Here is a 26,533-nt window from a genome sequence, read left to right as displayed (position 1 = left end):
CAGGAAATTCTAAATTCATTTTTTTTTTTTTTTGGAACCATCCCTTCCAATATGAATAAAGCTGTGTTGTTGGCCTCCGTGTGCGCTGCTGCTGCGTTGTTTAACTTTTCCCATACGTCAGATGCCTTCCCAGCCTCCAGCCTCCAACCCCCCACCACAACAGCTGGCCTCTCAGCGAGGGCCCTGACATTACACTGCCACCCTTTCAGTGTGGATCAAGTATTGTGGTGTCAGGACAGACCCAAATAGACCCAAATATGAGCACATCGCATGTCCATTCACACAGCGGTATATATAACTTTGGCCTTGGGTTTGCAATCATTACAACATGGAAAACAGTATTTCAAAAAAGTTTTCCCCCCCCTCTTTATTTTGTCTGAAGGCCCTGAAGGCTATTCATTGTATCTTGTATGATAATTTAAATGATATTTGACTTAGTTATTCAAATAAAAAAAAAAATAGGCATAAAAATAAGTTTAAAATGACCTCACTCTGGCTTTGATAAAAAAAAAAAAAGGCTTAATATAAAAAAATACTTTTTGTCCTGTGCCTTTTAAAAACTCACCATGAAATAAAACAAACAACTGGCTTCTTTTTGTTCCAAAATAAGGTTATAAACATGTTGTGTTTATAACGTCCCAGCCACAGTCCAAACTCTGCCTTCAAACTGACAGGATCCTGTTGGCTGCTCCAGTTTTTTAGATTTAAAGCAAATGGGCTGCGCTGGTCGTTCCCCAGTCCAAATAAAAACCGAGTCCTTCCTCATGTTTGAACCAAAATCACAGACCAACTTTTTGCCTGTTTTATTAAAAACATCAGGTTCTTGTTGGCCCTTCCACTGCACTGTTTAAAAAAGGGAAATGGGGGAAAAAAGTACATTTGATTTACACTCGCTATGTTGGAATAAAAGGCCTCCAGGTCCTGCCTCCATGTGCTGCACTTCAAATAAAGCCTATAAGTTGACACGCTGTTGTACCAGCAGGTCACATATTTCCTTTTAATAACCAAAACCTATAACTTTATTATTTCACCAACTTCCTGGGAGAGCAAAGCAGAGGGAGACAGTGAGTGGAAAGAGGGGAGGTCAACCTGAGTGAATTATTAGAGTTGTGGGGACACATGGCGTTTCCCATGTTTGTTCCCAGATAGATCTCTGATATTTTTCCTACCCTCCATTACAGTGATTATATATCACAGCTCTTGGATTGACTTCTGGTGTAAAAAAAAAAAATGTGGCTGAGTTGTGTCGTTCACGTCAAGGAGACAGGACTGGAGCTGACCTGTGGTGAACTTGCGCGCCGTGTTTTCCAGACTCTGTAGGACCCAGCGGAAAACTGCTCCAGCCGGAGGGAGACGCGAGCGAGAGAGAGGGAGAAGGGCTGAGTGGGGAGAAGACGCTCTCAGATCAGTCAGTGGCTTCATGGAGTTATGTACCTCTGATCCGCCGCCATGGATTGCAATCCGCGATCACTCCTCTTCTTTTTACCTCTTTTGTTGTCCCGCGTTGCCCCCGCGTTCCCCGTCATCTACCCCCCCAATGAAGGTAAGGGCAACTCTCCGGCTGCGGACATGTGCGTGCTTATGTGACCGTGTGCGTCTGTGTGTGTGTGTGTGTGTGTTTGTGTGCGGGTTTGTGTGAGTGTGTGCGTGCGCTCCCGTGCGCTAAGGCACACGTTGGGTCCAGCGGTGCGCAGACTGTCCAAATTTGAAGTGATAACAATAACAAGATGATCCGGAGCGCACGGAGCAGCGCCGGAGAAGCACCGGGAGCCGGAGTGTGATCCGTGCCAGACAATAACAAGACGGGAAACTTGACAGCAGCTCCAGACGCGCTAGCCTCATTTCGGGATTATGTCTCGAACGCGGGGTTAATAGTTGTTTAAATGGGAAGTGCGCGTTGGCGAAGGAGCCCCCCCCATCCCCGACGCGCACTATGCATTGTTGGAGAGGATGTGAAGATGGACAGAAAGTCCGCTGTCTTCTGTTTCCACGAGAGGTTCGCGCTGATGCGTTTCATCCAACAACCCGTTTGGGGTAGACGCCCCAGTTCCGCTCCCAGTCGCGCCGATTTAAAGGCAATAAATAGAAGATGAGCGCACTCGCATTGTGCGTAAAGACGCGGATGGTTCTTCTTCTTTCTTTTTCTTTTTTTTTATGGTTTTGACCTGAATAAACCCAAAGCGGAAGACTATGCCACATGGGGATCCTGCAATCACACGGTCCTATATTGGAGCTGTGATGATTGTATTTAATATATAAAACAGATTTAAATCCGATGTCTTGTGTAAAAGAATATCTGTCGTGGGGTTGATTTCCATTCCCGTTTTTTTTTCCAGAGCAAGTTTCGCTCACTTGTTTATGTGGAGACCCGGCCGAATGAAGTCCACTCTCAGGACAGGCTCTGCTTCAAACACGTGAAACTGTGCTGGAAACAAGTGAAACATCATCATCCTATAAATTAGGATTGGCTTAACTTTATTCAAAAATACAAAAATAAATAAATAAACAAGTTCCACTTTCTCTCACCCAGTAAACACGTTTCGAGGTGTTTTGTTGCGGGGTCAAAGTGGAGAAAAAATAAAATATGGTAAAATACATTCAAGTGGAAATTTGGCCCCAAGAGACCCACACTGTTGGGTCCATGGGAAATAGACAATATTAACACACCAAGTAATTACAAGTATGTGGGTGTGATCTTCTCTCAAGTAATTAAATGAGTGGAAACAGACAAGAAGAAGACAAACAGACGAGAACACTATGAAGTCATCCTGAGGGGTTGGGGATGAGTTTGAAAAGTTTTGGCCTCGTCACAATAGTTCGGTCCTCATCTGATAGAAACACGTGAACACAAACAAACAATCGATTGTGTTGTTCCCGTGGAGATATATATTTTTCCAATGACCCCTGTTGAGCAAATAAACAAATTGCTTGAACAAGTTTTATTTTTTCATTTGTGAACCTAGGCTGCACTTTCGCCTAAACTTTTAAATGACCTTGGGGAGTCAAAATGAAAATGTTGGTCTTGTCCTGTGAACGAAAAGTTAGGTGGGATGTTGAATTAATCCAAAAAATAAAAATAAAAAAACTTAAAGGCTGTGAGTTTGTGCCATGGAGGGAGCGCGGTCCTGCTGCTCTCTGCTCGTCATGGAGCCAAACATCACTGATTCCCATCTATCGTGTACAAGAGGCATGGATAAACACGTACAAATAATACAAAATAATAAATAAATACCGAATAAGTCAAGGTCAACCAGGTCTGTGCTGCGGGATTCTGTTTCCTTTGCTCCGAGAAACTTTATTTACTTAGTAATAGCCGAGATGTAAGTAGCTTATTGAAATATAAGGCTGACGGACGCAGAGCGGCTTATCAACGCGCTCAGCACTGGGAAATAAACGAGAACACATAAAAAAAATACACAACACTCTCACAAAATATACAACAATCCACTGGTAGAGTGTGTGTGTGTGTGTGTGTGTGTGTGTGTGTGTGTGTAGGCCTGAGTGTGTGTTGGAGAGGCACTCAGTGTGTGACAGAGGGAGAAAGAGGGAGAGAGAAATAGATCCTCGAACCAGTTTGTAAGAATACAAAATAAAAGTGTCAATATTTAATTGTAAAAAAAAACACACACACGATCGCAACAATTCCCATTTATTCCAGCACAAGCATCTGCCAGAGAGTGTCAGTATCGAGCTGCTCCGTCTCGATACACACAAATGTATACACGATCTACAATAAGCACAATCAGCTCCACTTCTCCTTCACAGCTCGAGTTTCACAGTGGTGATGGCGGATGCGTCCTCTTGCTTTGTTATTGGACAGAGAAGCAGTTTTCAATCACAGGACGTGGTCCTAATATTAATTATTGTTCACGAGCAGCAAAGAAAACTTACGTAAAGTTACTATAAGAGTGAAGTAATTACACAGACTAACATTTCTCCCTCTTTGAACAAAGTAAATAAACAGACACTGTAACTTCAAGGTAATTATTGAGTGGAGTAAAATGACAGTGAACGAACTCTGAAAATGGGAAAGTGGCCGATTTTTGATTATCTCCCTTATTGGTTTTATTAAAGTCACCACACACGTGATCTTTTAAGAAAGAATATACATTCACATATATAATTAGATACAGTGATAAAGCTGACAAATCACGGAACCCTTTCTCTCTTCGTCTCTCTCTCTCTTTCCCTCCCTTTACCATATCCACGTCGTTTTTGAAAAGAGGGAGAGAGAGAGAGAGAGAGAATGAGCAGATCAGTCTTCACATAAATTTAGTTTTTGTTGATGAAATGATGAAATGACTCAGAGCTGAGCACAAAGAACGCTTTTGCAAATATTAAACCCTGTGGTTCCAAAAAGTATTCGATAACACACCCGTTGTGTCGTAGTTTATATGAAAGACATACTTATAAATGCACCAAATAGCTGTTTGGTAAATAAAGAAAAAAATAGATTAAAGGAAAACCAACTTCAGCTGTACGACGGGATGATGTCAAATTATTATTATATTATTTTCCTTTCTATTCATAAGGAGACCAGAAGTCTTTATTTCTTAGCCAAACTAGGCTCTGAGCCTCGACCATTAAAAAAAAAATATATATATAGCATTTAGAGTTTGGTTTTCATTAGGTCGCAATAAAACTGTGTAAAACTTCTGGGAAAGTTTGGGACAATATAGAAAATAAATCGCTGCGGAAACCTTCCGGTGATTTATACCAACTCTGGTGATATCATCATCATTTTTTCCGCATACAATCGAAGAAAAAACTAACAAACAGAACTTAGTTGTGAGTCACTTTTTATGTCCTGTGCTGCAGTGTGTCTGTTTGCGTGGTGTGACGCCGGCCCGCTGCGGGGCGTCCGGGAGGCCTCTGGTATTTTTAGCCGGCGGTGGGGAGGCTTGGCCCGGGGAGCCCGGCGCAGCGGTCCCGCTGGGACGAGCGGGCGCTTGTGAGCGATGGCACCTTTCAGAGGTGCTGGAAATGTGCTTACACACGCCCATCTTTAAAATACACCACGTCCCCTGCTCCGTTTCTACATATACTGTGTAGTCACGTGTGTGTCTTCAACCAACACTGAGCTGGGGATGGAGGGATGCCATCCTCAGTTTAACAGCAGGTGGTTTGAGATTCAGAGTCTGATAAAGAGAGGGTTTTGTGTGTGTGTGTGTATACGTGTGTGTTTTGTGTGTGTGTGTGTGTGTGTGTATTTGTCAGTGTTTGGATGTACTGCATGTGTGTAGAGATATAGAATTATAGAGTATCTGTGCAGGAGTGCTGTGTGCTTTTATGTGAGTGTTAAAGTGTTGGTATAGGCTAAGATAAAGAAAGAAGGAAAGAAAGAGAGAGAGAGAGAAAGAAAGAAAGAAAGAAAGAAAGAAAGAAAGAAAGAAAGAGGAATGGGGGCAGAGGGGCTGGGCAGGCAGCAGCAGCAGCAACATCAGACAGAGCGACTCTGCACTTGAATTATTCATAATGGGAGGTGAACACTTCACCCTTTAACACAGACACAAGTCGCCTTCCCTTGCCTGCACTGCGGCCTGCCAACCTTCACATGCACAGAGGCTGCACTGACACAGCCCATCCACCCATCATCACACTCCACATCTCAGAGACGTCCATTCTGTCCCAGCGTCTCTGACATGGACGGCTCCTCCACTAATCCAACATTTTTAATTGTGTCTATAAGGCTGAGGATTACATTTCCGTGCGCATCTGTTGGGAACCCACTTTCTTTTCATCGTGTTTCACTGGGGGTGGGTTGGTAAGTGGCACGGAGTCAGGGGGGTGAAGTAATTAACGTTCCATCAGTTTTAAGTTTGGGCCGAACAGGGACAGTCATTGGACGCCAGCCGTCGCATTACGAGAACGCAGACAGGCAAACAGCCGCCCTGTGGATCCCTGCTCCGATGGTTCATGTTAATATTTCAACACGTGCTTTGCCAAATGATACTGGGTCAGTGTAGCAAGTGACGAGAGGAGAATTAATGCCACACATGGCCGTGGACTCTAACTGCGTTTGGAAGGTGCCCATTGGGCCGGGTGGCCAGTTGGTATACAGTCAAACCAGTTTATTATACAAAATAAAACACACAGGCCTCTCTGGTTGACCATTTATTTTTTCCACCCCCCCCTTTTGTGGGATTGTTTTGTGTATGTGTGTGTGTGTATGTTTGTGCGATAGCGGCCTATAGGTATGTGTTATGTATTGATTCACCTGTTTCTACCTCTATGATGTTTTGCTCCCTCCCAGACAGGCTGACTCAGTTTGCTATTAATACTCCGAGTTCCCGTTTAGAGGCACTCCCTGATGGGGCAGGGACTATATGCTTGGCTGACGCTAGCTTGCTAACTGACTGTGTGTGTGTGTGTGTGTGTGTGTGTGTGTGTGTGTGTGTGTGTGTGTGTGTGTGTGTGAGGGGGAGAGAGAGAGAGCCCGTGAAAAAGAAAACAGCGAATGTGTCTTATTCTGTTCCTGATTCAATGCGCATGTGTGGGAATATGTGCGTGTTTTGATGAGCATCTCAAGAGTGCATGCAGTACAAGTGGGTGTGTGCATAGCATATATGTGTGTGTGTGTTTGTTTGCGTGTGTGTGTGTGTGTAAATGCTTTTCTTTTGAGTGTGGATGTGTGTGCATCATTTCAGAAGATATACGTGTCTCAGTTTTTATTCACACGTCTTGTTTCCTGGTTGGATTGTGTCGTTTTGCAACTGTGCTCAGTCTGAGTATCCATGCATGTCTTTGTGAGCATGCATGTGTGTGTGGGTGCCGACTTCCCCCAGCCAAGTGCAGCTGGAGGGGGCTTTTTTTTTTCCTCCTGCGATATGAGAGCCATCTAATTTTCTGCTCTCAAATTCCCCCGCTCAGCTCAATTTGAGTGGTGGGCTCGGCTCGTTGAGAAATGTAAATTGGAAGCAATGGCCCTGGATGCTGAGCTGCTATTATCTGACATGAACAGATAGCTTCATTAGACTCTAATAGGAATGTGTCTACTGCCACTCAACTGGCTGAGTGGCTTTAGCACGGCTACAGCTCAGGTGAGCCACGATTTAGTCAGCTTTTGGAGCCCGGAATTTGATAATAAGTCTGCGTGTGTGTGTGTGTGTGTGTGTGTGTGTATGTGTGCCTTACTTTCCCAGCTTCCATCCCAGGCAGTTTTTTATTTTTGCCACGCAGGCTGATAGTTATCAGACCCGCCTGAAGAGAGGGATGATTTCCATCTCAACCTTTGTTCTAGTGGGGAACAACAATTAGCTCATGCAGAGAGCAGTGAGATCCCAGCTCTCTGCCAGTGGACTCCATGCTGCTCGTGGGGAGTAACAACTATCTTGACTTAAGCATTTTCCACGGTGCCACACTGGTCTTTCACGACTCCTCTCTTTGACCCTCTTCAGACATGTGTACGCTCCTGCTTACTGAAGCTTTGGATGGGGGAATACAGGGTGAATGGAGATACAGCTGCAGGGCCTTACCGCACCGCTGCTTCCTTTTGCTGTGTGTATGCTTTCCTGGGTGTATGTGTGGGTCTTTTCTTCAATGTGTGTGTGTGTGGGTGTGTGTGTCATGAGCTATGGACTGACTCTCAGCAGTATGAGGACAAAGAGGCTGAGTCAGTCTCAGGTTCTAACGTGAAGAGAGAGACCAGAAAAGTGAAACAACATTGCTCCTCATCAAGTTTATATTAGCTGATTATTTATCCTTGACCTTTTAGTAAGTAATTTATCGTGCGTGCTCATGACAACAACATGTTAATTCATATGCATGTTTTTTTTTGTCATTTGGATGATTTAGATGAGTCACTGAAACACATTTTTACCTCCTTGATGGAGAGGTCATGTTGTTACCCCTGGCCATTAGTTTTTTGGGTTTGTTTGTTTGTTAGAAAGCAAGATTACACAAAAACAATGGAAGTGATTTTCACAAAACTTTTTGGAAGGATGCTCGAGGGAGAAGCTATTAAATTTTGGTACGGATCAAGATAAAGAGACGGATCCAGGAATTTTTTGTATTTCTTTCTTTTAATATTGCAAAAAGGGGCATTTTCCGCATTTTTCACCATTTTCCGTAGGGAATAATTCATGGATCTTGATGAAAACAAAAAACAATCTGGCACATTCAGGGAACTGATATCCACCATAGTGTGAAATCTGGTGCAGCTTGATTGAATTTAAGGGGACTTCTGGGCCTGAGCGGAGGAACACGCTCTGCTGAGTGCCATGCTGGTTAAGGCATGAATCCAGAAAGAGGCTTTGGAAAAAAGCTGTTTCAGAAAGTTTAGTCAGATTTCTTTACTCAATAATAAAAAGTAGACGTATCAAAACAAACATGAATATAACAAAACTTGCAACACATATTTACGGTGGTTGTATTACAAGTTCTCTCTAGGTTAGTTAGTTTCATCCTCCAGTCACTTCTTAATCACACAACAATGCAGTATAAACATTTTCTCACTTTTCTGTTTGTGAAATCTCGCGAGAAAGGATTAAACATAAATAATAAATATTTCGAAATTATTCCCATTACTTAAGTATTCTATTGTGTAACTGGAAGTAAAAGTGTTGTCTGGTATTTGTACTAACCGCTGCAGGAGAAGTGGGGCAATCTATGAGGCATATGGCTGCGTCCATGCACATTCCCCACTCGCGGCCCATCTGTCAGTGTGGCGTGGTCCACACTGACAGGTGTCCTCGATGAAAATCATTCACACCACAGCCGTGTGTATATACTCAGAATAGATGTTGTAGGTTATGTGTTTTTTCCCGTTGCTCGAGGAAGACACTTCATGTCAGAGTCGATTTCCCTGACGTATCACGGGCTGGCAAGAAGGATCTCCTCACGTGTGCACGGAAGTCTCCTGCACTCTCCGTCGTGCACGTGAGACCCCTCGCCTGAGGACGTGGGCAGCGACGGGGCAATTACCAGTGTGGACACTTGAAAGTATAGCACTGATATGACGTTCGCCATATGAAACCCCCTTTTTGTGTGAACCCCCGAAGCCTCGACTCACACGATGCGTCACGCCAGTCCTTGTCTTATTCGGTTCTGTTTCAGATTCCTTGTGTTAGACATGGATTTCCTTCTCCACGGCCTGGTTCCTGCCTAAGAACGAGTGTTCCTGGCAGGACACTCATGTAAAATTGTATTTCCATTCATTATAAACGGATTTAGTTTTTATTTTCACAGTGCCCAATTGAATTTCTGACCACCTCTGAAGCTGGTAGCGTGCGTCCGAGTTTAGATCTGCTGCTGCTTTGCTTCACCTGGTTGCAGTCCAGCTGCATGGGTGTGTGTGTGTGTTTGTGTGTGTGTGTGTTTGGCTACATGTAGCGGGGGTTAAGATTGGTCATAAGTATGAAAAATAAACAGTGAAATAAACACTCCTCCTTGTGGTTTTTGAAATGTTGGCTCCACTTTAGATCAATACCTCCTCAGGATATCTGTGTTGTGGCCAATGTCCGGCTTTGATGCTTCACACAGCAAAACGAGCCCGCAAGCCTTCGCTGTGGGTTAGCATGGGATGTATGGTGTGTGTGTGTGTGTGTGTGTGTGTGTGTGTGTGTGTGTGTGTGTGTGTGTGGGTGGCAGCTGAGTAAACAGAGTCATGATCATCTCTCAAAGTTGGTGCTCCCTCCTGCGGGATTAGATAAGGGCTAATTGGGGGTAACAAGGACTAGACACTTATATGTTCTCTTTGTTTCCCCCCCACCTCTCTCTCTATCTCTCTCTCTCTTCTCTGTCTCTCTCCCTCGCCACAGTCAACCTGTTAGACTCCAAAGCAAGCCAGGGGGAGTTAGGATGGATTTCCTACCCATCGCATGGGGTGAGTATATTTTCCACCCTCTGTGTTTTCCCACTTCATGTTTTAATATGCTCATACATTCGGGAGACAGCTCCACCCTCGCGGAGTGGAGGTGGGCTTCCTCATCCCCACACCACTCCAGGATTTTTTTTTTTTAAACTCTCACCGTGTCAGGACGACCCAACAAGCCAAGTGCAGATTAACCCACTTTTGCTTTAGACATTTCTTTTGTGCATTCTCCATCTCGCAGGTTAAAGGTTAAGCATTTGGAGCTCGCCATATGGTCGACATGCTTAAGGGAAAATGTACTTGTGCGCCTGTTTATTTAAGTGTGTGTGTGTGTGTGTTTAAAGGAAGATTAAGGCATTAACGGATTTTGGGGTCCCAGGCACTAAAGCATCCACATATGAATGTCAATAAGCTTAGCCCCCTTTTTGTTTTTTCAAGTAAACATCACATCAACAACAGAGATGACGTTTTACTGCTGTTGCATCCAAACTTTGTAATTCCATTCGGGTTTCACTTGTTAATCCATTTGTTCTCAACGTGCATCACCTCATTCTGTCTGTCACACGTGTTTGGAACACAGCACTCATCAACTTTTAACATGACCCATTCTCTCATTTAAAAAACGTACAATTACATTCAAAGATTAGTTTTTGTTCGGTGAAATTTCATAAATCTTTTATGAAAAACAGCTTCCATTAAAAACTAAAGCAGGAGCAACATCGTCCCATGCAATTGTGAAAAAAACAAAACAAACTATGCAGCCTCATCTATCAGCGTCTCTCTGCTGGTCCCTCCAGTGGGCTCTCACTCAGTGTTTATTTGTTTAAGTATTTGGACTACTGTGCCTCGGGGCTGGCCCACTGACACACACACACACACACACACACACACACACACACACATACGTTCACACACAGCGCACTTCCTTGTTTTTCCTTTATTAAGTGTTAGAATTACTCCTTGGCAGTGGCTTAAGGTAATCCAGTCATTTGTTCCGTGGAGCTGCCAAACCTCGTTTCCCTCGGCCATGTACAGGACTGGCACCGTCAGGACGCTCAGAGTTTCTTCAATGAGGTTTGAACCACAAATGAAAAAAAAAGAAAATGCTCCATTGGAAAAACTGTGGGGCAAAAACGCGTTTAGTCGAAATAACAATTGCAGGCTACAGGACAACTGCGTGAGGGATTGAAGGGAGAGATTGATGTCGTGCTGATAGATGCGAGGAGGAAAATAAACATCGATATCGGGGACATGATCCAGCACCGGACGGCGGAATGTGTGCCGGAGGTTATGCAGCGAGCTCTGCTTTACTTCAAGTAGTTTGCTTTGAACAAGTTCAGGAGACAAAAGAAGCGTGTGATTGTTCAGTTCATGAAAATGCTGCAGGAATAGAAGCCAATGTCACTGTTGGATGAAAAGAGAGAGAGAGGAAAGGAGAGGACAGGACAGGATCAAAAGGAAGGGGAGACGGAGAGAGCGAGGTAAGAGGGATGGAAAGTGAGTGAGAATAGAGGAGAGAGGGGAGGACAAGAAAGGATGATTGAGAGACACACACACTGAGAGAGAGAGAGATATTGCTGATGATCAAGTCCTCAAGGTGAATCATCTGTAATTACTCACGTCATCCACCGACTGCGCTCCGATAAGCAGCCTGCCCTGGGAGACTGCTGCTCACAAATGATTTCTCATAATGTGGCAGCCCTCTCTCTCACACTCTCACACTCACACACACACACACACACACACACACACACGGTCATTCCCGTTGATGGTGAGGCCGCCGCTATTGGCCTACCGAGACCCGACGTGCTCCGGTCAGAACAAATTAAGAGCTTAGCCTCCCCAGGACGTTCACTCCGGAGCCACCGACCGGCCTGTTGGTGTGTGTGTGTGATCCAGATATACTTTTATCTGTCTGGGAGGCCGGCTGATTGCTGAGCAGTGTCCAGGGGGCTTAGTCCTTCACTAAAGACTAAAGAGTGTTAAAGATTACATTCTTGCTGCTTTGAAAGCATTCTTCAGCAACAAGCCAACACCCCAGACACTGGCTCTGCATACAAAATAGAATTAATGGGCACACGCAAAGTGAAGTCCATTTTTCATATAGGACCCAAGAGGGGATACAACCACATTGCTGTTTTTGCCAGGACTGTTGTGTATTGACGTGTTCCTTCATCAATCATTATTATGTAACATGTGTCAAGATTAAATAGGCTATTGCTAATGTGAGAAGTTTTAAATAGTGATTGGAAAACATTTCCGTTCAATTCTAAACCCCATATTTTCCAACATTTTCAACAGTTTTTTATGCTAAATTAATTAATGCCAATACTTTATAAAGCAAAGGGTTATTCTATTTTTATTTACATTTATTTATTTGAGTCTGACAATGCAGAGAACCATTGTAAAAGGCTGCTGGTACTTTATACACATGGACCGCATGTATAGGATTTCTAGCTGAGGCTAATTTGCGTCCCGTGTAAATCCATGTCCATGTCCCCGTCCCTGTCCCTTGTAAAAAAGGGCCTAATACATTGTTATAATAACATTATAAGTTAAACCAATTGGTAGTGTATGGAATCAATGGGACTGCTCAATTAACATCCCAAGGAAAACTATATACAGAATTTGCTAATTGTAATATTTTACATGTTTAGGTTTTTACTCTCCACAGGATGGTTAAAAGTATTTTCCAAGCTGTGGAACAATGGCACCCACTGAACTTTTGTGTCATGGTAAAGAAGCTTGACATCCATAGAAAAACCCACCAGCGGTCACAGTGTGTGAACTCTGCAGATACAGTCAGGAATAATGAGAAATATTTAATTCACACACACACACACACACACATTCACATCTCGCATTCCAATCCTCAGGTCTGGAAGAGGAGGAGGGGGGCACATGTGTATGTCTCTTTTATTTTTTGGGCTGAGTTCATCTCTTCAGTCGGCCAGCTTTCCTTCTTTCTTCTTTGCTGCTCTAACAGACGGCAACTTCTTTAGTCACCCAAGAGCTCTTAAAGCCTTCGGTGCTGTGCTGCCACCCTGTCTGTGAAATCAGCCTGACCAGCATATTCCCCCCTAACACACACACACATACACACACACACACACACACACACACACACACACACACACACACACATAGAGCGAGAGAAAAGAAAGGTCCATCCACAAGGTTTAGCTGGCCAAGTCGAGGGGCTATAGAGAGGAGGAAGAGGAAGAAGAGGGGGAGGAAATTCAAAGTGTGTTATAGAGGCTTTCTTTCTCGGTAAGACTACTTCTGACTGACGGCAAACACATACACCAGGAAAACATGTCCAACATTAAATAAAATATACCCGTTAGTACAAGAATTATATCCCGATTCATCCATCCATTATCTGTGCCGCTTTTCCTTTGAGTGCTGCGGGGGGAGCTTGAGCTGATCCCTGGTCAGCTCGCCAGCGTATCACAGTAATCCACACTCACTTTCACGTTTCACATCCCAATTGTTCACGATTACGATGAAAATGTAAGATCGCAATATTAATAAAAAAGAACCTAAGCAAATAAACAGATATACTATGGATGTGCTATATGTGTCACATATGGAGCTAATTTGGAGCTCATGGAAAATATATAAAAGATAATGAATTAATGAACAAGCTGGCCAATGGCCTTAAAGACGCATTAAAAAAACATGTGAATTACAGTGCACAGATCCTCCTTCTTCAGAATTGTTTGCATATACTCATCAGGAGGCTCTCACGCTTCCATCGTCCTTCAACGAGTGCTGCTGACGTGTCCTTGAGCAAAGCGTAAACAATGATTAGCGATGGTGGGCGTCTGGGAGGAGTGAGGAAGATGGGGAGGAATGGAGTGTGTGTTCAGGTTTCCCTTTGGTAAGACCGGCTGGTGAAATGTCCTCTGACTGATATGCTGCAGTTGTCGTGTCTGTGACCACCGTGACCTCCGTGGAACCCGAAGCGTATAAGCTGCCGGGCCGCATACTTGTTGTGGACACTCCAGTTTTTTAGCTCCGCCCCTCCTCTCCAGCTGTAAAGCTCTAATGGATACTTGTACACAATATGTTAATTCATATTTTTCATTATGAAGCCCTATTTAGTTATTCCTGTTCCAAAAGGAAACACCAATATTTTTTCACAGATTAATGAGGAGTTTGGTTTAATAGCAAAAAGATATGCCAGATTTTTCATTATAACGTATGAGACGCTTATTATGTCCCTTATTTATTCCAACCTGGAACTTAGTTCCCTATAATTATTGTTATAATGTAGATTTGGCAGTCATTCCTATACATAGCGAATTACTGAAGGAGTGACATCACCAAAATAGACTGCAGTCTGGAAAACAACAATATTAGGCTGTAACAAAAATCCCATCATTGAAATACAGCCATTATTGTCAAACCTTGGAATCGAATGTTCTTCTTAATCTTATTCCCTAAAACACAACCAGTCAAATGCATTGTTAACCTAAACTGGTCCAAGAACTTAACACTCATTGACCTTCATGTCTTTGAAGTGGGCGGACTGGCATGCTGACTCCGTGATTCTGAGACGTGCCTGTTGCAGTTGGTTTTAACGTCCCGGGCGGGTCGAGTTACCACCGTCCATTTTACTGTCCCTTTAGCCGACGCACCTACCTACCGCACAGATCAGAGAAACAAGCTCACACCAAACTGTGCCCCAGCTGTGACCGTCAGGCGGAGGGTTTGGGTGGGGGTGGGGTCAGAGGTTACAAGGTCTGGTGTAGGGTCCCAATGTTGTTATATATCAATTAGAGGGCAAGGAGAGGTGAGTTGCGCCCCCCTGGAGAGAGACAAGGGGGTGGCTGCTCACTTTTGGACCTTCATTTATCCTGGTTGACACACAAACACTTACGGACATTCCCAGTGGGAGTTGACTCTGCTGGTCTCAGATATTTTGCAGAAAGCGGGAAGCAGAGGTCGTAAAAGGTGGCTGTGGATTGTTGTTTTGCTTTTTTGAAGCGTTGTCGTTGAATATAATTGTGTTTTTTCTAGAATCTATCAACATTTTCGCTTTTGTCTGGCAATCTGGATTGCACTCAAGATCTCGTGTCTGTGGTCTGTCATCAAATTCCTTGAAGTGTAGACTCATGGGTACCAGAGACTTTCCAGTTTTCTTCTGGATCTTCAGATAGCAATGGCGGATATAGGATTCTTCTAAATCAGGGGCAATAAAGGGGCCACAACTTAAACAGAGGATTTAGTAAGGGTCACATTTAAGTCTTGTTATAGTGATTATAAGTGTTATAAGAGATAAGTTTGTTTGGCGAAAAATAGACTACTGAAAGGGGCCAATCAGATTTCAGCTGGGGCCAGTGCCCCCCTGACCCTGCCCCTGGATCCGCCCCTGGGAGTTAGGTATTGGTGTAAAGACATTATCCCTTTTTTTCCCCTCATTCTCTTTTCCTCCTTTGCAAGCGAAGGACAGTTAGAAAAAACTATTCTTGCCGAACTAAACCCAGGAAAGTGATTCAAGGCTGGAGGACTTCGTTCTCATGATGTAATGTTCGGGGGATTTGGGTGAGGAGGGTAACTCCATGTAATAGATGCTATCCTCCAGAGTGAGATCCTCACATCCTAGCGGAGGTCTCATTTACTTTGGCTCTGACTTGCTCAAGTCGAGTCATCTTCTCTCCGAAAGAATGGAGCATACTTTAGACACACACCCACACACATACATTCATACACCCGATCACACACACACATGCAGACAAACACACACCTGGGTTTGATTTTGAACCCTGTGTGCGTTTGCACTTGGTCAAATGCAGACCCCTCCCAGAGACAGCTTAAAAGCAGAGACCCATCACTTCTAGTCACTTTAGATTTAGCCCAGTCGGCATCATTATGCTCGACATGAAAGTCCATAAAGGAAAGAGACATTACATCGGCTCACACAGACATCTGCATATAATAGAATACACACAGACATTCGCGCATAAACACACACATACATTGAAAAACAGCAAAGCAAACATACAACATTCTCATAGGGATCGAGAGAGGAAGTGAAACATCTGCTTTATTCACAAACACACACATTCGCTTGCTCAGTGTGAGGCTGTACACCACACATACTTCACACACACTCACACATGAAGGCCTTGCACTTTGAGGCCACTTTTTCAGGGAATAGGCTCGTTTATGCTGTCTTTGCTGAGATACGTCCGTTTCAAACAACTTAACCCTCACTGCCTGCACACGTCTATGAGTTGTTCACGTTAACCACTAGAGGGCAGCGCAGTTTCAAGAGTTTCTGTCAAAAATAAACATCCCGATAGTGGAAAAGGTTGTGAGAATTTGCCTTTGTGTCGCCATTGTTGATAATTCTTCCTTACGCCTTATCTATTGGTTACACTGCCCCCTATGATTTTCCTTTGGTACTGCTCCAGTTCATCTGTTTTGTATTGGTGAGCTTTAAAAGGACGAGCACCAGTACGTTCAGAGGGCTTGGTTTGCGTATACGTATCTAATGATGAGCATGACTGAGTCTTAAGAGGAAACAACTCGGCAAAGTGAAATATCACAATACTTCCCTCAATAAGTGGAGAAGCTCTTGATGTAATGAGACACAGTCGAGACACAACCCAGAGCGACACACGTAAGCCTGCTCCACTTCTACTGATTGATGTTTTAGACGAGGAGGCGGTTCATTTTTGTACAAAGTGCCAGACAACCAAATTTGGGGCACACGGTACTCTATGAATGTTTGGCTTGGGTCAGGGTGAGTGTGGTTCTGCTTAGAAATAGAAAAAAGTTTAATACCTAACTGAGACCAAGATCTTTCCATAACCTTCTTCTACAACTAAAATATGTCAAAATACCACAAATTAAACTGAAACTTTTCGTCACTTTACCGAGAAATTCGTTTCTCATAAATAAAATCCAATCAACATTATATTACAACACATTAATACACGTAGCTGCAAAAACTTAAATGTAAGAGTTGCTATAAAAGCTATCCTTAACGCTGTGACGTCCCAACACAATTTTACACACATTTCAACTTTCTGTGTTGAACATCTTCATCAACATTGAAGTGTCCTATTTTTTAATGTATTTTACACCAAATGTGAACCTTTCTATTACTGTATTTAGTCTTTAACTTTTTTAGCAGGGTGATATGTCCGTGGGTCACATCTGAACAAAAAGGTCACCTCTCTGTTTGTGCTGCTTCCTATCCTGGCAGAACAAATGTTTAATTTTAAGGAAGAATAATAGACTGTTTATGAAGCTGCGGCAGAGTCTAGGATACGTTGTTTTCATTATGCTCAAGTAAGTACATTATCTTATCAGACGTAATGTCAGCAGCACCACTGGAGTCGGTGGGAGATCTTGTCTTGCCTCTCTGTTGTGTCAGATTCTGTCCGCGTACCCTTCTGCATGTCATCACATCATTTTGATATTTACATGTAACGCCGAGCGGTTCTCCACGTCTTAGCCGGAGCGAGGTGAAAATGTCAAGTTCGGCTCCGCCTCTCTATATTTAGCCCCACTCAGCTCTGTCCACTCACCCCTGTTATTGTTAGCCCCACAGAGAGCTTGGACTACACTCCTGATGAATGAGGTGACGCTAAGCAAAGCATGACGGGGGAGACTAAACACCAACGGAATCACTCACCCCTCAAGTTTTCTCTCACTTTGTCTCTCCCTCCTTTCGACTGTTTTCCCCGACTCGCTCTCTTTCGCGCTCTCTATTTCCCCCTCTCGCCCTCCCCCCAGGGGTGTTTCATTAACTTGGCCGTGAGATGAAAAGCAAGTGGCCATCCTTCAGCCTGAGAGCTCCTTGAAACACCGGACGCTCATAGAGGCGCTTTACTCCCACACACACACACACACACACACCCCCCACACACACAGACACACAGACACACACACACACACTGAAACGTGTAATAGAGAACCAAACCTTTCTCAGCTCTTCATTAATTTCTGTGTTCAGGCTGAAAGCACCTGCTGCGTCCGCCCGCTTCGAGCCTCCGAACGCTTCACATGAGCCCCATGTGAATGTATATGTGTACTTGGGTTTATGTTTCCATTAACTCCTGTGTGAAAGCGTTAATTCAGTCTCCACCTCTCCCAAGAAGGTTCTCTTTCTCCCTCTCTCAAGGCCTATACATCCATTCTGACTTCCACCGAGAGAAAATAGAAAGAAAGCGTCCATTTCCACATTTGCGCCCATTTCTTTGTCCTAATGTCATTTTTTAACCACAATGAGCCCAGTGTTTCAGGTGTTTGCCCATTCATCATCGCTCCCGATTCACTGTTGATTTGCCTGGACACAGAAAGCCAAAGCGTATGATCAATGAGTCTTCCCGCTGTGTTGAATTCAAAAGGAATGACCCCAGCTCTCTCTTTTTTTTTTTTCTCCTCTCCTCTCCCATTGCTTTCTCCCAGTGGAGGGAAAATGTAAGATAGACACGAACGCTCCTGGTATACACTCACATCTGTCTATACGTCGTAGTTCCTTTTTTTTTATTTTGTTCCATAGTGGATTGAGCACGTTTCCTTCAGTAGCAGTAGAACTGTGATGCAAATAACCAAGACTGCAGCTTGAGAGTCCTCACTCCTAGAGAAAAACATGTTAGTTGAAAGGGTGAAAAAAAAAAAAGAGACGCTACGAGACTTTGTTAATATTAACAGTAATTAAGCAGCTTCACACAGATTCAGTAGGAGACTTTCACAGAGCCCTAAACTAGAAAATTTGGCTAAGGCAGCAAGTTTGCTTTGAATTAATTGGAGTAATTTATAAGAGATCTCGTAGTGTGCTTTTTCTTTTTCACCCTTAAATGTTTATTAGATGCTTAGTATTCAGCAAGAATGTGAATCTAAATAATTCATATGTAAATGCTTACAGGGTGGATATAACTTTATTTTTCTCTCTGTTATCTTCCCCTCTTTTCCTCATATTCCTCCTTCTCTGACTCCTCATTCCCTCTTTCCTACTCACTCTTCTACTTTTCTGGACTTTCCTTGCTCACCTTTCTATCCGCCCCAAAAACAACTCTTAACCCTATCTACACATTTTTAATTCGCTTCCCCCCCCCCCTCTTCTATTCTTCTTTTGCCTTCACCCTCCTATCATTTCTTCAAATTTTGCTCTAACAACTCTGCCTGCTTCCTTGACAATCCTTTGCTGTGCTACTCCCCGATTTCCCTTTTGATCTCCCCTCTTTATTTCTCTTGTATTTGGTTTTCTCTCTCTCTTTCTCTGTTTCTGTTGCTCCGACTCTCTGTCTCTCTCCTACACCTCTCCCTCTCTCCGACCCTTTCAGTGGGAAGAGATCAGTGGGGTGGACGAGCACTACACTCCGATCAGGACCTTCCAGGTCTGCAACGTGATGGAGTACAGCCAGAACAACTGGCTCCGCACCAACTGGATCCCTCGCCAGTCTGCCCAGAAGATCTACGTGGAGCTGAAGTTCACCCTGAGGGACTGCAACTCCATCCCGCTGGTCCTGGGCACCTGCAAGGAGACCTTCAACCTCCTCTACCTGGAGGCGGACGACGACGAGGGCAGCCACTTCAGGGAGCACCAGTTCACCAAGATCGACACCATCGCCGCTGACGAGAGCTTCACCCAGATGGACCTCGGTGACCGCATCCTCAAGCTCAACACCGAGGTGCGCGAGGTGGGCCCCATGACCAGGAAGGGCTTCTACCTGGCGTTCCAGGACGTGGGCGCCTGCGTAGCTTTGGTTTCGGTGAGGGTTTACTTCAAGATGTGCCCGCGCACCGTGAGGAATCTGGCTTCCTTCCCCGACACTGTGCCCATGGACTCGCAGTCCCTGGTGGAGGTCAAAGGCCTCTGTGTCAATCACTCCAAAGAGGAGGAGCCTCCGCGAATGTACTGCAGCACAGAGGGGGAGTGGCTCGTGCCTATTGGGAAGTGCCTGTGCAACCCGGGTTACGAGGAGCGGAGCAGCACCTGTCAAAGTAAGACTTGTCTTCTTCTAGCCGGTCGTTTCATTACTAGCAGCTCTCCTTGTCTTCTGTTGTCTACCTCTCTGTATGTGTAATACCTCATTTCTGTTTTGCATCTAGATCCACAGACTGCATTTCTGTCCTTATTTATTATACTGTGTGTGATACAATGCAAGGTTCACCAAGGCTGCGCAAGTGTTTGATGTGAAAAGTCTCACACTTCATATCTGTCAGCCGAGGACCTTTGATCTCAAATGTCCAACCTTTTATGCGGCATAAATGTATGTATGAGTATGATTGTGAGTTTATGGGCATATTGTGTGTGTGTGTGTGTTGACTTCAAACGAAGCCAGAAATCCCCAGAGTGATTGCGGATAAGTCCACAGTTGTACGTTTATATTTATCGGTGTTATCTGGGTCTTTGAGTTATAGGTCCCAGTCTTCAGTAGTTCAGCTGTAATCTTCTCAAGTGACACATCATTAGCTCTGGGAAGATCTTAACCAGAGGAGCGAGGATGGGGCAGATAATACAGAAGAAAGGAGCAGGGGCCGGAGTGGATGGTGAATAATGGAATAGTTGTGGCGATGGCTGCGGGTGTTAGCGGAGGCATGAGTGGGTTCGGCGCTGGAGTCTGCAGATACTCAAGTCTCACCCCCAAAGTCTGTTGTTGCCTCGGAGGTATTTGTCTGGAGGTCTTAAGTTTTAAGCCCATCCTGAGTCTTAACTCTCTTTCCATCTGCTGCACGAGCATCACAAAGGCTTTGCGGAGGATTCAAGGTTTCGACAGCTGATTGCTGGAGAGAAATCCAAATGTTGCAAATGATTGAAATCACTGAGGAATGCCCTCTGGTGCTAATTCTTTGGACTCACACACTGCTCTACAAAACACCTCAAACCTTTGCAATTGTCCTTTGACTTTTCTCGTTCCTCTCCAGCAACCTTCATTTCCCCTTTGGGATCAGGCAACCGTTGGGTTCAGAGGTTAAACGTCGTGCCATGTCAGGTTTAAAAACACAGTATAATGGGTTATAAACTTCCTAAAAGTGTATAGACACCTCATGAGGGCTTCACAAGAGCATTTGTTTAACACATTTTCTGTACAGTGGAAGCACACACTTCAGAGCAAAATCAAAATATACCACTAACGTAGTGCATTTGGTATGTTGCATAAAATGACAATAGAGGCATGCGTATTTATATGTTTGCTTACTTCATGCTCTTCTGGTTTGTGTTTGTGTGTGCTCTGTTTGATCGTGTCCGAGCTGCTCCCCGCAGCTTTGGCCGAGGACACGGAAGCCCCAGCTGCATGCGCCATGAAACCCTCACTTTCTCTTTGTTGTGGCAGGATGCTGCGGTGCACTCCGTTCTATATGCGCTCCTCTTTTCTCAGTCTCAGCGAGCTCCACGCTAGAAGGCAAGAAATGAAAGAAGCCAAGACACAGAGTCACAGAGTCCAAAACTACGAGGCATGTCGTTCTGTCTCTCGGTCTAAAGTTACGAGCTGCTCCCAAACGCTTCCGTGTCCATCTACTGTCTCCTCTGCAGAGCCGGGGCCCGGTGTTAATTAAAGATCAAAGTGTGTCCCCCAGGTCAAGCCCCTGCTGTCGGGGCCGAGGGAAGCTCTTTTTCTGGGGCCGTGAACTCCAGACGAGCCTGACTCACTGTCCAGATGTCAGGAGAAACTTAGGGGCAGCTGTGTGTCGAAAACCTGTTATGAGCAAAATGTAAACGGGTTAGGTGAAATATTATATTATAGACAAACCATTGCAACAAGGATTAGGCTACACTACTGCCTTCTAGTTTTAGGCAAAACATCATAAACACCTTCCGTAATCGCCGATCCAGAAAAAGGAATTCTTTCTTTTGACCAGTTTCTCGTTCATGGTATTTGCTGCATGTAAGCAACCAACTACAGAGAAGACAGTCTGCTTCCTGTTTACATTCCCAGTGTGAAGGGTCACATGATTTTAAGGTGCGTTAGTATAGAAAGGGATTTTTATTGATGCAGAGCTAAAAGGCTCAAGTGGACAGACTTCCTTTTAAAATGAAAACTTATTAGTAAAGATGTAACTTAAGATATAACAGTCTCTATTAAAAACTGACACCTCTATAGGGGAGCATAACATCTTTAATCATTAGAATTGTAGTGTCATATGTCCACATTCCATTTCACTATGTTAATCCAAAATACAGTATACAGTACAGGCTTTATCAAATCTGTGATTTCATTGGCCCAATTTTCAAGAAGATCGGTTCTATACTTTTTGTGTAATCCTGCTAAACAAAGGACAAATGCACTATTTTGTTTAATCACATGAATAAAAAATATTACAGCTTCACAGCCCAAATTTTGCCATTACCCCCAAGAATGGGACATTATGTGGACAAATGGCGGACCCCTGTCCCCCGTCCCACCGCCCTCCTCTCGCTTCCTGCCTCTCTGTGAATTGTGTGAATGTTTGGATGTATTTGACAATCTCTTATTAGTTTCAGAGAGGTCTAATGGACTCTAATAAGGTCTTATGTTACCCCGGAATGGGACAGCTGCACCAACAGGCCCCCACAGTCCCCGCGTGCAGCCGCCGGGGGCCCCAGCGCGCAGCTTGCTCTGCAGGCCCTCTGTGTTAACAGATAGATGACTGCATGGGGTTAGGTCACCGTACAGGCAGGCGGCGAGGGAGATGAAAACATATTTACGGCGCTGTACAGGCGGCTGAAACAGATAGAGGCAGGTGTCTAAACCAGGGTTTCTCAAGTGGTTACATGGAGCAGAACCCACACACAGTGAGGCCCAAACCCATCTGGAGAGATATTAACCAGATTCATACGAAAAGACAAGATTTATAATAAGATAAAGCTGTTGTTCTCAGAGCGGCTTCCTTGACTCCCCGGTGTCTTAAATTGTTATTTCACGAAAAATAATCAAATTTGTTTTTAAATTAATCTTAAACGACAAGTTTATTGAAGTGATTAAATGTAGATGCTGTCAGGAAGCAGCAGTAGAGAGTTTGGTGAGAGAGGTGTTTGAATGAGTGTCGTTCGCCCTCAGTCAGAAGTGGATGGAGCACCTTCGAGCACCTATTTTTCATGTTTTGTTTTCTTTGCCGAGAAGTCTTGATGCAACATCTTCCACTTATCTAAGTCTCCGATCTGTGTGTGTGTGTGTGTGTGTGTGTGTGTGTGTGTGTGTGTGTGTGTGTGTGTGTGTGTGTGTGAGAGAGGATATGAGAGAGCATAGGAGCAGTTTCCTATGTTTATACAGACTCCAAAGTGTGTTTAAGGGCTTTAATAGAGTACACTCTAGTATTAGACTGTCATTATCTCGCTGGGTTGTGTATGCGTGTGCCTGTTTGTGTGGTTGTGTGTACAGCAGGAATGTTGTTTTTTCGGTGGCGCCTTCAAACAAGCCCACGAATTCTGTCTGGCTCTGGCAGTGGGTCACCATGTGTGAGCTGCCGTCATAGGAGTGTGTGAGTGAGTGTGTGTGTGGCTGCCATGTATATATGTCATTAAATAGTTCACTCCACCAGAAGTATATTGCTGTGAACACATTTTGATATTCCATCATCCATATCCGAGCAGAGCTTGTCATCGGATCTTTTTTTTTTTCCAGGGACTGGACTCTGGCCTTTTTCAGTTTTTCACACTGCTCGATGTGAATTCGCGTGTCAGTCATCGTCTGGATTACAGTGTGTCTTGTGAGCGGGCTTCGGCCTTTCCACAGAGAATGTGGGGCCAGATCTAATCTCACTAAGCCCGTCTTTCATCTGTCATTAGAACGGACTGCAGCAGGTGAACTAGCTCCTATCTACCATCAGTGTGAAATTCCTGCAACCATAATTTGATCCTAAAACAGCAAACGGATGTCTGTCTGTCGAGCTTCTCTCGCTCTCTCTCTCTCCCTCTCCCTCTCCTTCTCCCTCTCCCTCTCTCGCTCCCTCTCCCTCTCTCGATGTGTGTGTTTTGAGTGTGTGTGTGCGTTTTGCAAATGCAAGCAGCTGTTCTGGTGTACGTTCGGCGAGAGAACCCAGGTTTACATTCCTGCTTGATTTATCAAGACACACAATCCTGGAAGTTGCCAATGCCATAATGTTTATTGAAATTACACACATGTAGTAAATGTGTACACCAATGCTAAGTGTGCTAACAGTGCTAAAAGTATATGAAAACAGAAAATCCCTTTTGAGAATGAAATAAACCTTTTCAATGGTTTGAAGAAAACTCTGATTTTTAATCATTTCTACTCCGATGATGCATGTTTGAAAGAAATGTACTTTTGACGACCACACCGACCTCAGCGCTTCCAAAGAGCTGTCTCCTCTTTCTCCTCCTTGTTTACTTCCTGCACGTCTTCCCTCCTTCTCCGCTCTCTCTCTCCCCGGTGGCTGACGCTCTTGGACGCCGGTTCAAAGCGGGCCGCCCATCTCTTGTCGAATGTTTTATATCACTCTCCACTCTCTCCCTTAAGTGATTTAGCTGCTGCCCTCATGCACAGACATGCTTGGCTCTCGACGCGCTGGACTCACATTATACGTCTTTTTCGTTGAGTTTGTCACGCAAGCCTCCGTCAGGCCGGACCAATCACATCCCGGAGCGCAGCAGGCCGAAGACTAAAAGATCCAGCGTCTAGTTTATAATTAGATTTTATGAAAGGCTCTATTCAGCTTCAACAGTATTCTTATGTCCCCGTAATGTCATTAGGATCGCTCGTTTTGCCAATACCGCTGAATCTCTATCTCTATGTCATCTCATTGTTCTGGTCGGCTCGTCTCCCGCGCTGACGCAAAGTCCGACGGACATCCAACGTGGCTGGTGAAGGAACTGGTCTCAGCATGGAGCTCGCCAGGAGGGTCACACATACTTGTGTGATCAAGCCAAACCAGAGATGAAATGCCAGAGAATATTGAGTTGGATTCACCCCAGAGGACCAGTGTTGCTCTGTTTCCGTCAGATGGGTTACGTAGTCTCTTAGAACCGTTTCAATAAATCCACGATGGCAGCTTAATGTTCACCACAGGGGACTGAAGTGGAAACCGAAGATTTATTAATCCGTTTTTTGTACGTACAATGTTTTCAATGGATCCAAATCATTTTTGTGCATCATAATATGCAACATAAGCCGTTTTCAGCAAAGGATCATACAATGGGGTCTGGAATTGGTCTGAAGCTTTCAGGTGGGGGGGGTGGCACATCATCCAGGAGCTAGGGGATAACTGGACATTGACACCGGCTTCGGGCCATATCACCAAAAGCTCTTGAATCTCCTAGTTTTTCTAAGTTGCCGTGTTTGTTCTTCTTGTCTACGTGTATGGCTCCTCTTTTCATCCTGAGAGAGTTGTATTCTTTAGGTTCATTTCATCAACACTCGCGAGCTGTGAATCCTGAGAAGCTCCAGAATGTCCCCAGTAGCAGACTCGGACATCTGTGTTCTCATGTGTAGCCCCTAGGAATCATTTCAGTAGCTCAACCGGTGTTCACTGGATGTTTGAAAGCAGCTCTACAGTCCAGATAATAACAGAGCCAACAACATTTTGGATTTGTTTCCTTTTTTCAATATGTATTGATCAAAAACCCATACGCGTTTCATCAGCCCTGTGTAGATCCCACAGTTGTGTTGAGGCATTTTCTTTCTTATTTGTTTTCATCCCCTCGTTGTTTTCTGTGTTGGTTGTGTATTGTTTCTGCCAGACTGTTGCGGCTGAGTGCTGTGAAGTCATGGGGCTATTGGCTCCCCTCTGGTCCCTTGGAAGGATTCTGTTTGTTTGTGTTGGCCATTATATAACTGTCCGGCTCTCCACAAGAACATGTCAGTTCTACACAGACGCACAGTGAGATACACACACACACAGAGAAAAAAAACACACACACACAGACAGTACTTCTAATCTAGCAACAAGCAGATAGACACTACATCACTGATTCTGCTCTTGTCCTCTGTTTGTTGCTAAATGTGTTTGCAAGTATTGTTTGTGTTGCTGTGTCTGTGTTTGTGTGTGTGTGTGTGTGTGTGTGTGTGTGTGTGTGTGTGTGTGTGTGTGTGTGTGTGTGTGAATCCTCCGAGGCCATTGTTCCGTGTTCCAGCTGCACCCTGCTACACATCTAGTCGCACACATTCGCGATGCAAAGCCGCACACTACAGAGGAGTGCAACAATGGCCCTGTGACTGGTGAGCACCTTTATGGATTGTTGTCGAGAGCAGGTGTTTCTAATATACGTCCAACACACATTTTCAAAACCAGTCCGAGTGAATCAATCCATGCTGACCTGTGTGAAAGTACGTGTTTGTTTGGGTGAATGAAAGTGCGATACTGTACATGGCTGTGCTCTAGCTCTGGCGTTTCATTGCACCAGTCTCCTCCTCTCTTGTCAGTTCAGCTTAGCGTGGAGGCTTTCTCTGCAGCAGCCCTTTGGCTGTGTGCTGCCTCCTATTTAGTCTTTTTGGATCTGGAAGAGGGGGGCGGGGAGAGGTCGGGAGGAAGGACAGGGCCTGGATTGAATGCTTCACCGAGAAAGGTCTTGATTCATGGTGTCAACACGACAGTATATAAATTCCCCAAATCCAAATGAGTAAAAAACATCTCTCCTAAATGGAATATGGGCAGAAGAACAAAGCTTTTAGGCTGACATTATGACAGAATATTACAATAAAGTTCCAATTGAATAAAACACTCACGTAAAAATAGTATTGCAAGAAAAACACTGTAATTTGATGAGAACATTATATTAGTGCAAGAAGGAGAAAAGAGATTTAACAAGCAGTCAGGACA

At 44.4% G+C, this 26,533-nt stretch overlaps 1 protein-coding gene across 2 annotated transcripts in view; it reads left to right on the top strand.

Annotated features, from left to right (window-relative positions):
- The first annotated feature begins 1,329 nt into the window (after nucleotides 1-1,329).
- Nucleotides 1,330-26,533, top strand: part of epha3 (eph receptor A3) — a 102,479-nt gene continuing 77,275 nt past the window's right edge. For both annotated transcript variants that reach the window (XM_053439559.1, XM_053439560.1), the window contains exons 1-3: nucleotides 1,330-1,543; nucleotides 9,759-9,823; nucleotides 19,117-19,777. In XM_053439559.1, the coding sequence (XP_053295534.1) occupies nucleotides 1,450-1,543; nucleotides 9,759-9,823; nucleotides 19,117-19,777 (820 nt within the window). In that variant the 5' untranslated portion in view covers nucleotides 1,330-1,449. The remainder of the gene's footprint in view (nucleotides 1,544-9,758; nucleotides 9,824-19,116; nucleotides 19,778-26,533) is intronic.

The sequence above is a fragment of the Pleuronectes platessa genome, chromosome 14, assembly GCF_947347685.1.
Source record: "Pleuronectes platessa chromosome 14, fPlePla1.1, whole genome shotgun sequence".
Taxonomy (NCBI): Eukaryota; Metazoa; Chordata; class Actinopteri; order Pleuronectiformes; family Pleuronectidae; genus Pleuronectes; species Pleuronectes platessa.
The sequence above is the reverse complement of the archived record's forward strand: the minus strand, read 5'-3'. Positions and strand labels throughout refer to the sequence as shown.